Here is a 15,424-nt window from a genome sequence, read left to right on the forward strand (position 1 = left end):
GTTCCTCTCTCCATACATCCCACCCTCTCCTCCCCGTCACCCCACTCTGTATCCATAAGTCTATTCTCTATGTCTGTGTCTCCAATGCTGCCCTGCAAATAATTTCATCAGTACCATCTTTCTAGATTCCATATATATCTCTTAGAGGAAAACACAGGCAGAACACTCTATGATATAAACCACAGCAAAATCCTTTGTGGCCCACCTCTTAGAGTAATGGAAATAAAAACAAAAATAAACAAGTGGGATCTAATTAAACTTAAAAGCTTTTGCACAGCAAAAGAAGCTATAAACAAGGTGAAAAGACAAGTCTCGGAATTGGAGAAAATAACAGCTAATGAAATAACTGACAAAGGATTCACTTCCAAAGTATACAAGCAGCTCATACCAATCAATACCAGAAAAACAAACTACCCAATCAAAAACTGGGAAACAGACCTAAACAGATATTTCTCTAAAGAAGACATACAGATGGCTAATAAATACATGAAAAGATGCTCAACATCACTCATCACTAGAGAAACGCAAATCAAAACTACAATAAGATATCACCTCTCTCACAGTTTTCATCTTTGTTTTACGTCCCTCCCCTCCTTCACTGGGCCCACTCTCATAAGCACTGAAATCATTCTCAGACTTTCCAGCCTCTTTGTAAATAAATGCCCTTCCCTGTATCCTGGACTAACATTCTCTGGGCAACATCACCTCCAATGGCATTGCTTCTCCACATGACCCTCTTGATACGAACCCAAAACTCATCGTGAGTTCTGACATTCCAGGGACTGGCTCAGTCCCTTTCTCCTTCTGTCTCCCTCACCTTCTTGCACCCACTTCTCTCGAGGGAGCCCCTTTGCCAGACCACAGGTGCTGCAGCCATCTTCCCAAGGGCACTTCAGAGAGTGGGGACTGTAGTAAAAGTCATCTGCATTTTGAAATCACACCCCTTGATTCTGAGGCCCAGCTCCACCCACAGGCTCTCCCGAGTCCTGCAAGCCTTCCCAGGCTTCCTGGTTCCCTCACCTCAGCCCTTCCTGTCTATGAACCACCACCGCCCAGACCCCTGCACTGCCAGGAGCTTGCAGCTCTAACCTTGTCAGTCAGGTGGACCAGTAACCCCCACTGTGTTTGTTTTGTTGGTTCATTAAATCCAAGACAGTCACAGATAAAATAAGGACATTTTAGAATGGTACCACTTTGGAAGAAAATCTGGTCGTGTTGTCCTTTGCTAATGGAATATTTTCACCTGACTCGTCAATCTTTAGTTCTAATTATATCTCCATTTCACCGCTCCGTGGCTTACCACTACTGCCCCTGTCGATTGAAATGTTTTATTTTGAAGTCTTTGGACTACTTGCCAGAGACTTATAATACCCATAATTTAAAGAGGGAAAAAAAAAAAAAACTTACAAAGCCTTCATGTCTTAAATGAAACAGCAACAGCCTTGAAACACTATAGAAACTTCAAATCTAACAACTTGAAACTAAATTAGCTAAAGCTTTGATTCACATACAGATGGAGATCAAAACAGGCTGAAATGCTTTAGGCAACATTTATGCTTACAGCCATAATTAGACAACCACTATAATATTGAAAGAAAAACGAATTTTACAAACTAATCAATTGAGCCTTTCAAAAGAAAAAAAAATGTCAGCTTATTCCAGCAATTTATTAAGGGGTAATGTTTCAGTTGCAAATAATTTATATCAAATAAGTAAACACATTTAAAATTAATTAGCATTACCATAAATAAACATATTGAAGACTATACCAAAATCTGAAACTCACCAAACATTTTTGAATCACATAAAAATTTAGCTAATGGGCCTCCGATTATTACCAACTAAATAGCAAATAAACAAATTTCAGCATTTTGCCTGTGTCATTAGATTATTTCAAAAGAGCAGATGGCACAACAAACTGATATAGAAACATCTTTTGCCAAATTATCTTCAAGATTCTATCAATCCAACATTTGTAAAATTCAAATACAAGAAAAGAATCTAGTATTATTAAGTAAACGTGGGAACTGGTTTTTGTTTGTTTATTTAGTTTTACCAAGGACATTTTATGAAGATGTATATTCAAAGCCACAAATAAAATAACTAAAGGGCTTCTGGGTGTATCATTTGCCTGTAATAGGCCCTGGTTTTATGTTACTGAGCTCTAAAAATCTGATTAACAAGAAAACACACACACGTTAACAGTAAGTGAAATCAGTCTAGGAAAAATTACTTCTAGGGTAGGTGCTTTATTTACTGAATACTTACTATGTTCACCACTGTGCTACAGCAGGTTATTCCCATTTTACAGATGAGGAAACTGAAGCTCAGTGAATTTTGAACATGGGTCTTGCTGACTCTTTCCCCTATACTTTTCTGACTCCATTAATATGTAGGTTGAAGTGTTTTTTCTTCTCTAACCTATTTGATCAAAAAAGGAGCTGAATATCAATCACCATGTCACAGTCATGTTGTGAAATGGGATTTCACCATATTTTAGGTGTCTTGTCACTGGCATTTCCACTCTTTACTCAAGGTTCCTTGTAGTTCTTCTTGACTTCTTTCTACTTGATATCAAAGGGCATTTACCACAAAGGTATGAAACAAAAATGGTTTAGGAAATGCACTATAACAAACAAAGCTCCAACAATATTTAATGGTTATAAAAACTGATAAAGGTAATGGGTCTGAGCAAAAAGCTACATGTTCTAGGAGATTACAAGTATCCAGAGAGGATGTAAAGAGATTCCTTCCAAATGAGCTCCCTATTTTTATTTACAGATAAAGAATTTAACCTGATAACAAGTCTTACAAACAAAAAAGGTTACTGAGTAGTTGAGGGACAGTGTGAATGATGAAGAAAAGAGCTATAATCCTCTCACCTAGTTATTAGTCTAGAGGTGATGACAGGTTAGCTATTTACTGCCTTGCCACCTAGAAAGACAGGTTATCAAAGGTTATTACAAGTAAGTCATCATTCGCTCCTCTGGATACAAAGAACCGAGCTGTGTGTCACCTAATACACAGCAGTTTCTCTTTCTTGACAGATGGTTTCTACTAAATCAGTCTCTGGACAAAGGTGGTATCAGAGAGCTGATTCTATTCATTCATTAACTCCATCATTCCTTCCCACATCTTTTGAACTAATAGTGTCTTTTTATATTTTTAATGTGACTACTAGAAAATTTAAAATATGTGGCCTGTATTATATCTCCATTGGAGGGCTCTATAAAAAAATTAAAAAAAAAAAAGAAATGCTTCTGAGGCATTAGTAGATTCTAATTACTATCTGTGGAGTCAAAAAATAGAATGAAAAATGACCTTAAATGAATCTGAAAGTCCATCCTTCCAAACTAAGGCAAAATGAATGGGGCATAAGTGCAGGGCCCCCTACCTCCATTTCCTCCCCACCCCACTGTCAGTTCAAAGGAAGGAACCAGGGGGGCAATATGGAGGAAAAGTAAATACGACAGAAATTAGCCCAGAGACCTTGGAAGCCATAGCTTACCACTAATGCCCCTGCAGAGCTGACCCCAAAAAGTACTAAGGGATGCAGGACTTCCAGGAGAATGGTCTCTCTCTCTCTCTCTCTCTGTCTCCTCTCTCTCTGTCTCTGTCTCTGTCTCTCCCTCTCTCTCTCTCTCTCTCTATATATATATATATGTTTTAAAACACATGTAAAGTGGTGAAAAACCCAGTATTTATGAAAGTAAAGCATCAGTGAAGAATGTAAGGCCCAGAGAGGCTGGTGAAGAAATGAGGATTCTTCACCCCATTGGACCAGAAAGGCCTTCTAGCCCCTTCCACTGCCCCCAGTTTCCAGCCTCGTCCGGGAAGTGCCCTGTCTTCTTTACCGCCCGTGGGGAACCACCAATCTCCCACTGGGGACCAAAGGGTCTCAAAGTTAGCCTGATGCTCAGCTGATAACTTCGCTGAGTGGTGCTGAAGGATCATTTCCCTTTGGTTCTTTGGCATCTCTTTCAGGGTCTGAAATTCCCTCTCAGATCAGCCGTAGGGACTAGCCTGGGGCACCCTCTTCACCCTTACCTTATTCCAGCCTCGAAGTTCACTCCTCCTGTTTTCAGACCCCCCTTCTTCACGACTCAGATCATATTCTATGTGGTTTAAGTAACTCAAAAGAAAAACACTTAAGAAATTTATCTAGTCATTTGATCATGTAAGAAGACAAAGTTGAGAGTAGATTTATTATAAGACTTTATCAAGGGACAGGATTACTTCTCTCTACTCTCAAGGAAATTAAATATTGTAGCAGGAAAATTATTTTTAAACAACATCCATTATTTCACAGTAATTAACAATAAGAAACTGGTCCAACAAATAGGAATGATTAAATAAATTGTGATAAATTCACATAGTGGAGTTACTCTATAACTATTAAAAATCATGCTTTTGAAGACTAATGACAAAGGAAATGCACACAATGAAATTTAATAAAGACACATAACTATTTACAATAAGATCTGACTATACAAAATATCATACATACACTATGTTAACAGTGGCTATCTCAAGGTGGTGAAATTACAGGTAATTTTTTTTCTTTACATATAGTTTCTGTGATTTTAAATTTTTTACAATGAGCATATATTACTATTATAATCAGAAAAATATACACATAAAATAAACTATTATTCCCTAGTTTGTGATTTTAACAGTAAATCCATTTTTAAGAGTACCACCAAAAAGCTTATCTTTCATGGAAAAAAATCATATCACCTCTAAAGATGATATATAATACAGTACAGTTTTTTTTTAATTCACTAGAACCCTGTGTCAGCAAGATTAGTTATGCCAGATATGATATTGGTTTATCTTGCTTGATATCATTTTGGCTTATCTATAAAATCACCCTCAACTCCAGTGTAATAGACTTCCCTGTTTGAAAATCAGCAAGATTTATTTAAGGGGCATTAAAGGATAAGACCCAATTAGCCCTTTCTAAAAATCAGTAGCCAGTTTCAGTATAAAAGTTCAAAGCAAAACTCATGTAAAGCTAGCTCCACAGAAGTAGCAGCAAAAAATATAAATGGACCTCAGCAATTATAGAAACAAACCTTCCAGTGTTATTAGACCAAATGCTTTTGAACCTATTAAGAATTTTTAAAACTCAATTCAAAGAAATTATGGCACATTCTAAAGAACAGAAAGTTGAGTCACTCCTCATAAAATGAGTTATTGTTTCATTCTTATTCTTTCAGAAAAGGTCACCTCATTCATTCCAAGGTCTGCTCTAAATAAAAGAGTTTGTAATCAAATTAATTGCAATGTTGCTTATAACAAGGACTTTTTCCTCCTTTCTGTCCCCTCCAGCCACTGCGCTATAATGCATTTCACAGTCGGTTTATGCTTTCTTAAGGGCCCAATATTGCATAATTCATGCTTATTTTTCTGCACACATTTAGTAAAAGTCCCCTATGTGCAGGCCCTCAATAGTGACACAAATCCCTCAAGGGCCTGGGGCTTAGAGAGTGTCTCAAAATACAAAGAAATATATTTTATACTTATATAAGATACAGAATTCTGTAATTTGCTCTGCTAAGCATATCATTAAAAAGACATATAAATTAATATTAACAGTATTTGATAGAAACCTTGCTTTTAAAAGGAACATTCCAACCTAGGGCCCTTTGTCATCTATTCTATATTCTGCCATCTTCTTTTTCAAGGGAAACTTGGTTCCACAAAGACCATCAGGCATATCATGGTAGTTCAGAATGGTTATTCAGGACTTAACATTTGATTCCAATACTTGCAATTATAATTTAAAGGCAAACATTACACACAGGAATGGGCACAGATAAAAATAATCTTAATCTTAATGTATATAGAAATGTTACGAGATGGTTCCCATTCTTCATGCTTTGTTATAGAATGTGTGCAGAAATGATGGCCCTTATCAATCTTTTTTAACATACCTCCCCTGGAAATAGAACAAATTCAGGCACTATTCACATTATTCAATAGTTTACAATCACGCTCATTTCAAAACCTATCACATGCCATGAAAAGGTTTTCTAGAAGTCAGATATATAAAATCTACAGTTCACAACACTGAGAAGTGCAAATGTTAACAGCTGATGTGTGTGTACAATTATTTCAAATAAGAAAAGTATCAAGACTATTTGTAACCTCTTCTGCCTTTCTTAGAGTAGTAAAAAATCAGAGAAAGAGAAATAACAAAGGCAAAAAGTAGAAAAGCTATGAAAGCCAGTAAAGACTTTCGGGTATGAAAAAAGCTGCACTCTGCACACAGGGTGAATTCTTCTGGACAAAATCTTCCCAGAGTTTCAGGACCTGGAAAGCCATTGTTGTCTATAATTTTCCTGTAATATTTCATGGACGGTTTGGGCTCAAACTGATTTGCCGCATAACGATAGAGGCCAAACTTCGGAGCTGTGCGATCGTTAAATGAATAAGCAAAGTATCCACAAAGATTGATACCATCCAATATATAGGCTAGAAAAACAAAAGGACAGGAGAAAAGTTATTAAAATATTTTGCCCACAACATTTTGCCTTTACCGAGTCCTGGTGCATCAGATAAAGTGTCAATACCATTTCAAACAACTTCCGATTAAATTAGATTTCATCAGTAAAGCTCCTTTTATCCGAAGACAAAGTGACGACCATCAAGACAAATACTTAGCTACATTTAACATAGTAGGTTTTACATACTTTAAACCTACTTTGATGTACTTGGGTTCAATCTTTAAGTGCATGAAGTAGGCAAGACTGCTATGAAGCCATCTGATGTGGAGAAGAGATGGTCCGGGCTCTTAGCCACCTAGAATAGGTTTGAGGAATTTTTTTCATCTTCCACTTTTAGTCAAACTCCTCTTTCCTCAGGGAAACTAGCTAGCACTTGGGCTTTTTCAGTGTTATCAAGGAATGGATAGCACTTGCTCTGTGGGTGACAGTCTGTGTATATGTTTGAGAGTTTCTATGGATCAGGTTCTCAGGTGGCATAAACCCCAAGAGACCTCCGTACTGGGGGCGCCTTACCTTTCAGAGCTTCGTTCACATAATTCTGCATGTAATACACCCTCAGACTGTCCTGGGCTGCGTGCGGATCATCATCGATGCCGTTGGATATGATATACATGGGGAGGTCTCCGTACTTGGCCTTCAGCCAGTTCAGGACCTTGCGTAAGCCCCAGGGCACCACGGCCACCTGGCCGGGGGAGTTGAGCCAGGTGATGTCGGTCATTTCTTGCACGGCCAGGTAATCGTTGTATTTTATGGGATCTTCTTTCTCCCAGTCTACAAGGATCGTGGTGTAATGGCTCAACGCCAAAAAGTCAAAGGAACCCCGGATTAGCTTTTTTTCCTCGTCAGTGAAATAAGGGAGGAGGAAATTGTTTCTCTGGTTCAGCCAGTCTCTCATCACGCGTGGATAATCGCCGGAGCCGAAAATGGGCTCGGCCAGCCAGCCGATGTCAAATTCCAGAACTCGCTCGGCCACCTCGCGGTCCTCCGGGGAGAAAGGGCAGGCGGGTTCTATCCAGTCCGCCTGCAGGGCGATGGATATTTTTCCTTTCTGCGAGCGCCTGAACCTCTCATCGTAGGTGCGCCAGGCCAGCGCGTGCGCCTTCAGGAGGTTGTGCCCCGCGCTGTAGGTCATGTTCCGCGTGGACGGCTCGTGCATCGTGATCCAGAACTTGACGTGGCGGCCGAGGTCTTGAAAGCACAGGCTGGCGTACTCAGCAAAGGCCAGGGCGGTGTGGGGGTTCTCCCAGGCGCCGTGGCGGGCCAGGGGGGCCGGCAGTCCCTGGTGGGGGGCGGCCGGGCGCCACAGCGCCACCACCGGGGTGATGTTGGCGCGCACCAGCTCGCTGGCCACACAGCGGTAGAACCGCAGGACCGTGAGGTTGACCTGGGACCGGTTCCCCAGCGGCAGGATCAGCGCCCAGTCCAGCGAGAAGTGGAAGTGCGTCACGTGCATTTCCTGGAGTAAGGCGATCTGGGGTCGGATGGCGGCGAAGTCCACGCAGTAGGATTTCCTCGTCTTGGTCACAGCCCCGTCCACCTTGATGAGCCTCTTGCTGTGGTGCACGTCCCACAGGTAGACGTTGGGGTCGGTGAACTGAGACAGGGTGGTGTCCACCTGTCAGGAGGAGAGGAAGCGTTAGCCTCACCTGGTCAGTCCTGCAAAGTCGTCCAGTGCGGTTCTGGTTCTGTCAACAAAACCAGCCAGCACAGTGGGCAAAAATACTGTAGAAACCTTCCTAGCTGAATTTTTAAACTGTTTTTCATAAATAGTTAAGTTCCTGGGGAAGAAAATATTCCACTTTGCTCGGTGCACATTTGTTTCACCCACAGTTCTCTGTAAGCCTGGAACTGTTACTTTAAGAAATCTGAATTTTGGAGGTCACTTCAGATAACAAGCATTAATAATCCTCACACATCTCTGGTCTGTGTTAAGCAAGCAGAGTATTTTGGACATTTTTCTTTTAGAATAAGAAATCGCCAATGATATGAGACTTTCAAATTTTAAAAAAAAGACCAAAAAAATGATAAAGCTTAAAACCTGAGTGAGAGTCAGAAAATGAAATGATACTTAAAATTAAATTGTGTTTCTTAAAATCACATTCTAAATGGAGGTTTGCTAAAGGTCACGGACATGGGAAGTATGCAAAACTACTGCCTTTTATTGGCATTAGTGTCCATAACAGAATTTAGCAAATTCACTCTGACTGATGGTAGAAAAAGACAGAGAATGTGGAAATGATACTGTCATCCACGTATAATGGGATATTTTAACATCACTTTTAAAAATTTCTAAATTATTTTTCTGTGATGATCATGAGAATGATGATTCTCAATCTCTGATCTGTAAGACTACAAAATGAAAATAAGTATTTAGGAAACCTAGACAAACTGCAAAATCAAAATCACAAAATCCTCCCTCCACTTGCAAACAAAACTTTAAGTTTATCCCAAGGTGTGTCTGTGTGAAAGTCGCTCAGTCATGTCTGACTCTTTGCGACCCCATGGACTGTACATGGAATTCTCCAGGCCAGAATACTGGAGCGCGTAGCCTTTCCTTTCTCCAGGGGATCTTCCCAACCCAGGGATCGAACCCAGGTCTCCTGCATTGCAGGTGGATTCTTTACCAGTTGAGTCACAAGGGAAGCCCAAGAACACTGGAGTGGGTAGCCTACTCCTTCTCCAGGGGATCTTCCCAACCCAGGAATCAACCCAGGAATCGAACCGGGGTCTCCTGCATTGCAAGCAGACTCTTTACCAACTGAGCTATCAGGGAAGCTCTTAGTCCCAAGGACCCATCACCTAAGCCAGTTTTCTTCTCAGAAATAATCCTGTCAGAGTTGGTTCCTGGGTTTGACCCTCTGTATAAAAGCAAAGGTCAAACTCTGGTTTTGAATCTCTAGCAGAGGTTTCCTTGCACTTTTCAGGCCTGTTGCAAATAAGCTTCTGTTTCTCTAGCAGGGTCAGTGCTGTGTTTATAAAGGAAAGTAATAAAATATAGCATGTCAGAGGGAAATTGCTTTTTCTGGAGAATTGTCCCGTGTAGATCACCCACGCATACATTTCCTCTAATTTGTGGGAATGCTGTCAGAAGTATTTTTCCACTGTGATGCACCCACAAATCATGTTTCCTCAACTTCGCAAGAAAAATATTTGCATGCTCTTTGGAAGTGAAACTGTTCATAGCTTGAAGGAATTCTCTGGATTATTTTTATAGAGCTCTGAGTTGACAAAATTCATAACTTTTCTACCATAACAGTTCCAAAACAACAGCTCTTATTCAGTCCATCTGAAAACAAACATGAGAGACAAGGGTGTAATTTCTGAGCAAAAAGTCTATTTCTTAAAAATACAGGTCATTTATAAATGGGTGTTTAGGCAAAATTCTATAGAATCTCCATTAATTTGCTTGACTTATTTATTAATAAAAAAATAATTAAGTCGAACCTTTCAAAAGGGTATGATGTTATGTGTTTAGTATATTATGGAAGAAATGTCTCCCTAACAGTAGCCAATGTTAAAAAAAAAGCTGTCCGTCCCCAGTACATAGCAGATTCTGTGTTTACTATGAACATTAGTGATTATGGAAAAACAAACCTCTCAGCTGGGAAATTAGGTCCAAGGACAATGATAATCCATGTGAATAAGCCCAAGATCAGACTTCAGACAGGTCTGTCATCTCAGAGAGGTGAGATATAATTTAAAATTTTTTTCAGGTGAAATGCACGCCTCATTCATATTAAGAATTCTTGAAATACTAGCCAGAAGTGAAAAGATAAATTTCAATGGTTTAAAATTCACTTTTCAGAACTCTAATACAATGCATTAAAAGTATAGAGACTCACTTGTAAATTAAAACTTATCCATACACTTATAAGAACTTCCCTAAAAAAAACAAAAACAAAAACAAAACCTCATTTTTGCTCTGTCAATTAGGAAGTTAGCTTGGAAAGCACACTGCCAAAACAGTACAAAGCTCAAGGTGAAAAGCAGAGAGAATAAAATAGCAACTGCAGCCTTTTTCCACTGGCGAGCTCCTGGAGGAGTTCACGGTCGTGGTGGTTTGTGTCTGGCTGGGTCAGCGAAGGAGATGACTGTGCGGCTCTGCGAGGTGCAGGCGCCATGACCCTGAGCGGTGCAACCCGAGAGCAGAGCCCCCGGGCTGATGAGTGGCTGGCACTGGATCAAAGTCTAAACAACTGCTTCTAGGAAGCAGAAAAAGGAATTCTCTCCTCATCTCCCTTCCTCTTTGCTGCCATACTTGTTGCTTCTGATCAGTTTTCTTCTCTCTGGAGGAAACAGGATGTATTCTTAAAATGTTCTCACCGCTGACCAGTTCCCAAGACAAACACAATCCCTGGATGGGGAACAGAGCAGAAGTAAAAGACCTCCCCACAATATCCCCACTGCTCCCCGAGTTACACTGCCTGCACAGAAACACTGGCGGAGCCTTCTCTTCACGAAGGATGAAGCTGGGAATTATCAGCCCTGGCTGGGCTACTGTTGGAGATAGGACAGAGCACAAGCCCTAGGGTGGCCCAGGACCCAGCAGGAAGCAGGGCTCAGCAGAAGGTCGAGAGGCAGAACAGGGATGCGGGACCAACCAGGATGGACTGCGGGATCGCCTTCCTTCTCTCTCCTCCATCACTAGCACCTCTTCTGTCCCTTCAGATCCCACTTGAACCCCACCATGGATCCCACTTGCAGGAGAGAAGTTAGAATGGGGAGTTTCTAAATAGCAGTGGGTTAGCTTTATTGACTATGCCAAGGCCTTTGACTGTGTGGATCACAATAAACTGTGGAAAATTCTGAAAGAGATAGGCAGACCAGACCACCTGACCTGCCTCTTGAGAAACCTGTATGCAGGTCAGGAAGCAACAGTTAGAATTGGACATGGAACAACAGACTGGTTCCAAATAGGAAAAGGAGTACGTCAAGGCTGTATATTGTCACCCTGCTTATTTAACTTACTTGCAGAGTACATCATGAGAAACGCTGGGCTGGAAGAAGCACAAGCTGGAATCAAGATTGCCGGGAGAAATATCAATCACCTCAGATATGTAGATGACACCACCCTTATGGCAGAAAGTGAAGAGGAACTAAAAAGCCTCTTGATGAAAGTGAAAGAGGAGAGTGAAAAAGTTGGCTTAAAGCCCAACATTCAGAAAACTAAGATCATGGCATCCGGTCCCATCACTTCATGGGAAATAGATGGGGAAACAGTGGAAACAGTGTCAGACTTTATTTTTCTGGGCTCCAAAATCACTGCAGATGGTGATTGCAGCCATGAAATTAAAAGACGCTTACTCCCTGGAAGGAAAGTTATGACCAACCCAGACAGCATATTGAAAAGCAGAGACACTACTTTGCCAACAAAGGTCCGTCTGGTCAGGGCTATAGTTTTTCCAGTGGTCATGTATGGATGTGAGAGTTGGACTGTGAAGAAAGCTGAGAGCAGAATAATTGATGCATTTGAACTGTGGTGTTGGAGAAGACTCTTGAGAGTCCCTTGGACTGCAAGGAGATCCAACCAGTCCATCCTAAAGGAGATCAGTCCTGGGTGTTCACTGGAAGGACTGATGCTGAAGCTGAAACTCCAATACTTTGCCACCTCATGCGAAGAGTTGACTCATTGGAAAAGAGCCTGATGCTGGGAAGGATTGGGGGCAGGAGGAGAAGGGGATGACAGAGGATGAGATGGCTGGATGGTATCACTGACTCGATGGACATGAGTTTGAGTAAACTCCTGGAGTTGGAGATGGACAGGGAGGCCTGGCGTGCTGCGATTCATGGGGTTGCAAAGAGTCGGACACGACTGAGCAACTACTGAACTTAACTGAACTGAGGGAGATGGAGGAGCGAGAAAAACCCCAAACAGAACCAGGTAGAGCTATGAAGACAAGCTACTGGGCTCAGATATCCTTGAGAACATAGCGTTCTTGGTTGCCTTTGAAATGTAAGGTAGGGGGACTTCCCTGGCCATCCAGTAGTTAAGACTTCGCCTTCCAATACGAGGGGTGGGGCTTGATATATGGTCAGGGAGCTAAGATACCACATGTCTCATGGCCAAAAAAGCCAAAACATAAAACAGAAGCAATATTGTAACAAATTCATTGAAGATTTTTAAAATGCTTCATATTTTTTAAAATCTTAAACAATCATAAGGAAGGGATTATGATGGTTGGATAGCATCATCAACTCAAAGGAAATGAGTCTGAGCAAACTCTGAGAGATAGTGAAGGACAGGGAAGCTTGGCATGCTGCAATCCATGGGGTCACAGAGTCGGACATGATTTAGCTACTGAACAACAACAACAAAGGAAGGGATTAAAGTCAAGATTGTCCTTAAAACTAACTGGAGGTCTGAATAAGATGTAAGCATAATATGACTCAGCAGGGGAAAAAAAATTTTAAAAGGATCGTGTTGATTTATTTCCTAATGAATCAAAGATTTCAACTAGATATTTACCAGGAAACAGCAACTCATCTCAACTAGAAGGCCTTTCCCCAGATCCAAGCACTCTCTCCAAATACCTTTTTTGAACCAAAAAGTAACAGAATATGATGCCCCAAAATACAACTGTAGAAGTCAAGGCATGCCACCCCTAAAATGCCCCTTCAGTATATTATTTTGAGCTTCAGGCACTTGAAAAAATAGCAAATCCAAGGGAAGGGCCTTCTCTGAATTCCCCTTATCTGCCTAGAGATGAATCCTCCAAAAGAAACTCAAAAAGACTGTCATAAATCCCCTTTGTGGGAGTTTTGCCAATGAGGGAAGCCTGACTGTTATCACAGAGGAGGGCATTCGAAGTCAACATCACATTCAGGCAAACTTTGTCACAAGCTATCAGAGCTCTCATGTCTTCTTTTAAGGGCCTATTCATCTCTTCTAAAAATCACTTACTTTTCCCCTTTTCTAATTAAGGTGCTATTTAAGCCTGAAATTTTAAGCCACCTTGGTGAGTTACTCATTCTTCTCAGGGTATCTCCCATATATACATGAGGTATACATACTAATAAACTTCTGTTTGTTTTTCTCATGTGAATCTATCTCTTACTACTGGGGTCTCAGTTAAACACTCATAAGGGTACAGGGGAAGTTATTTTTCCTCCCCTGCAGAACCAACAAATTGTGTAGAAGCACCCAACGTGCTAAAAAAAGTTCTGTTTGTGGACACCAAACTTCGTTTCTATCTTGGTCTCTATTTTCACACACAGACTCTGTTCAGCAACACCTCCATCCCCTACCACCCTGCTCACTTGCCACCATGCTCTGTTCACACTCTTATACTATTTGTGACCCATCATTTCCCCTCAATAGACTCCTCTGAAAGCAGGAATCATATCTTACTCATCTCACTGTGTACTCCCCTCAACTGAGCCCTCTTCCCTCCAACAATTAACAATATACACACGAAGCTTCCAATAAGTGCTCACTAAAGTATTTAATCAAACCCTAGAAAACAGATTCTTTTGAAGCTGGAAAAATGAAGAAAGATGTTGAGGGCTAACTGCATATAGGATGCTCAATAAATACTTGGGTGACCATTTTGAAGAACTTCCTTACCATTTCAATTCGAAAACTGTTGTTAGAAATGGCATTCTGATCAGTGCATCACTGAGCAAGGGCTCTCATTCCGGAGATATTTCCACAATCTTGGGGGTTCCACAGTTATGGTCAAGAGGGCTCTGCCTAATGTCCCTGCCTCCACCTCAGCAGCTCCAGTGAGATCTCAGATAGTGTGGAATTCTGTATTACGTCTTGTTTATGGAAGAACTCAACAACTACTTTAAAAGGGATTGAAAACCATGGTATTAAAAGAGAGTGTTTTATCTTTTAGTATCTTATCAGATCTTAAAGATGGATATATTTTAAATCTGTTCCCTTTCGGAGCTGATTTAAAGTGCAAGATGAAGCCAGGAAGATTTTTGGAGAGAAGTGTGCAGCATTCCACATGATGCCTTTCGTGCACTTGCTGAGGAACCATGTTTGGCCTGAGGAATGGACCATGTGCCATGACAACCTAATAAGGAAGCACTACTTACTAGAGATAGGGCTGGTGAGACTGCGGATTGATTTTGTCAGCTGACTTACTTGAATGCAGTTGTCAACAACTCCCCAAGCAAAGTCACAGGGAAATGTCCCTTCTAGGGGTTGGTTTTCAGGTAAAGGAGGGAAGCCATTGTTCTCTATCAGCTTTTGGTAGAACAAGGCTGAAGACTTCGGCAACAACTTCTTGTCCTGGCTTAGAAAGTCGACGTAGAAGAGTCCACGTCTGATGCTGTAGCCCCGGTGCCACTCGAAGCCGTCCATGAGTGACCAGGCCGTGTACCCAATGACATCCACCCCGTCCAGCCTGATGGCTGCAAAGGAAAGAGGACAAGAGCATCGTGACCCTGTGATGGGCACTTGCTACATGATTCAAGAGCATTTGAGGATTTTACTATTTCAGGAAATAAATTTAGTATAATGTTTATTGTTTGGTAAACTGATGACCTTTCTCACAGATGAAAGGCTCTGATAGGACCTATTGCATGCATGCTCAGTCCTGTTCAGCTCTTTGCAACCCCCATGGGCTATAGTCCACCAGGCTCCTCTGTCCATGGGATTTCCCAGGCAAGAATACTAGCGTGGGTTGCTATTTCCTACTCCAGGGGATCTTCCTGACCCAGGGATCAAACACATGTCTCCTGCATTGGCAGACAGATTCTTTACCATTGTGCCACCCGGGAAGCCAATAGAACCTAGAGAACTCTGCAAATAAATGTCCTCAAAAATAGGCTTATCTCCAAAACTTTTTATTTGGATTTCCCTTCTTTCTAATGGACACTCTTTGGGCCAAGGTGTCTTGTTCTACTTTTCTATCCTAAGTACCTACCTTTGTGCTTGATGCAGTAAGTAAATTAAGTCTTTAAAG

At 41.2% G+C, this 15,424-nt stretch overlaps 1 protein-coding gene across 1 annotated transcript in view; it reads right to left on the bottom strand.

The window, feature by feature from the left end:
• Window positions 1-4,533: 4,533 nt before the first annotated feature.
• Window positions 4,534-15,424, bottom strand: part of KL (klotho) — a 39,508-nt gene continuing 28,617 nt past the window's right edge. Inside the window, exons 3-5 of the mRNA XM_061133192.1 lie at window positions 14,602-14,870; window positions 7,023-8,124; window positions 4,534-6,477 (exon numbers count right to left, since the gene is read on the bottom strand). Of these exons, the coding sequence (XP_060989175.1) occupies window positions 6,140-6,477; window positions 7,023-8,124; window positions 14,602-14,870 (1,709 nt within the window). The 3' untranslated portion in view covers window positions 4,534-6,139. The remainder of the gene's footprint in view (window positions 6,478-7,022; window positions 8,125-14,601; window positions 14,871-15,424) is intronic.

This window comes from Dama dama, chromosome 30 (genome assembly GCF_033118175.1).
Source record: "Dama dama isolate Ldn47 chromosome 30, ASM3311817v1, whole genome shotgun sequence".
NCBI lineage: Eukaryota > Metazoa > Chordata > Mammalia > Artiodactyla > Cervidae > Dama > Dama dama.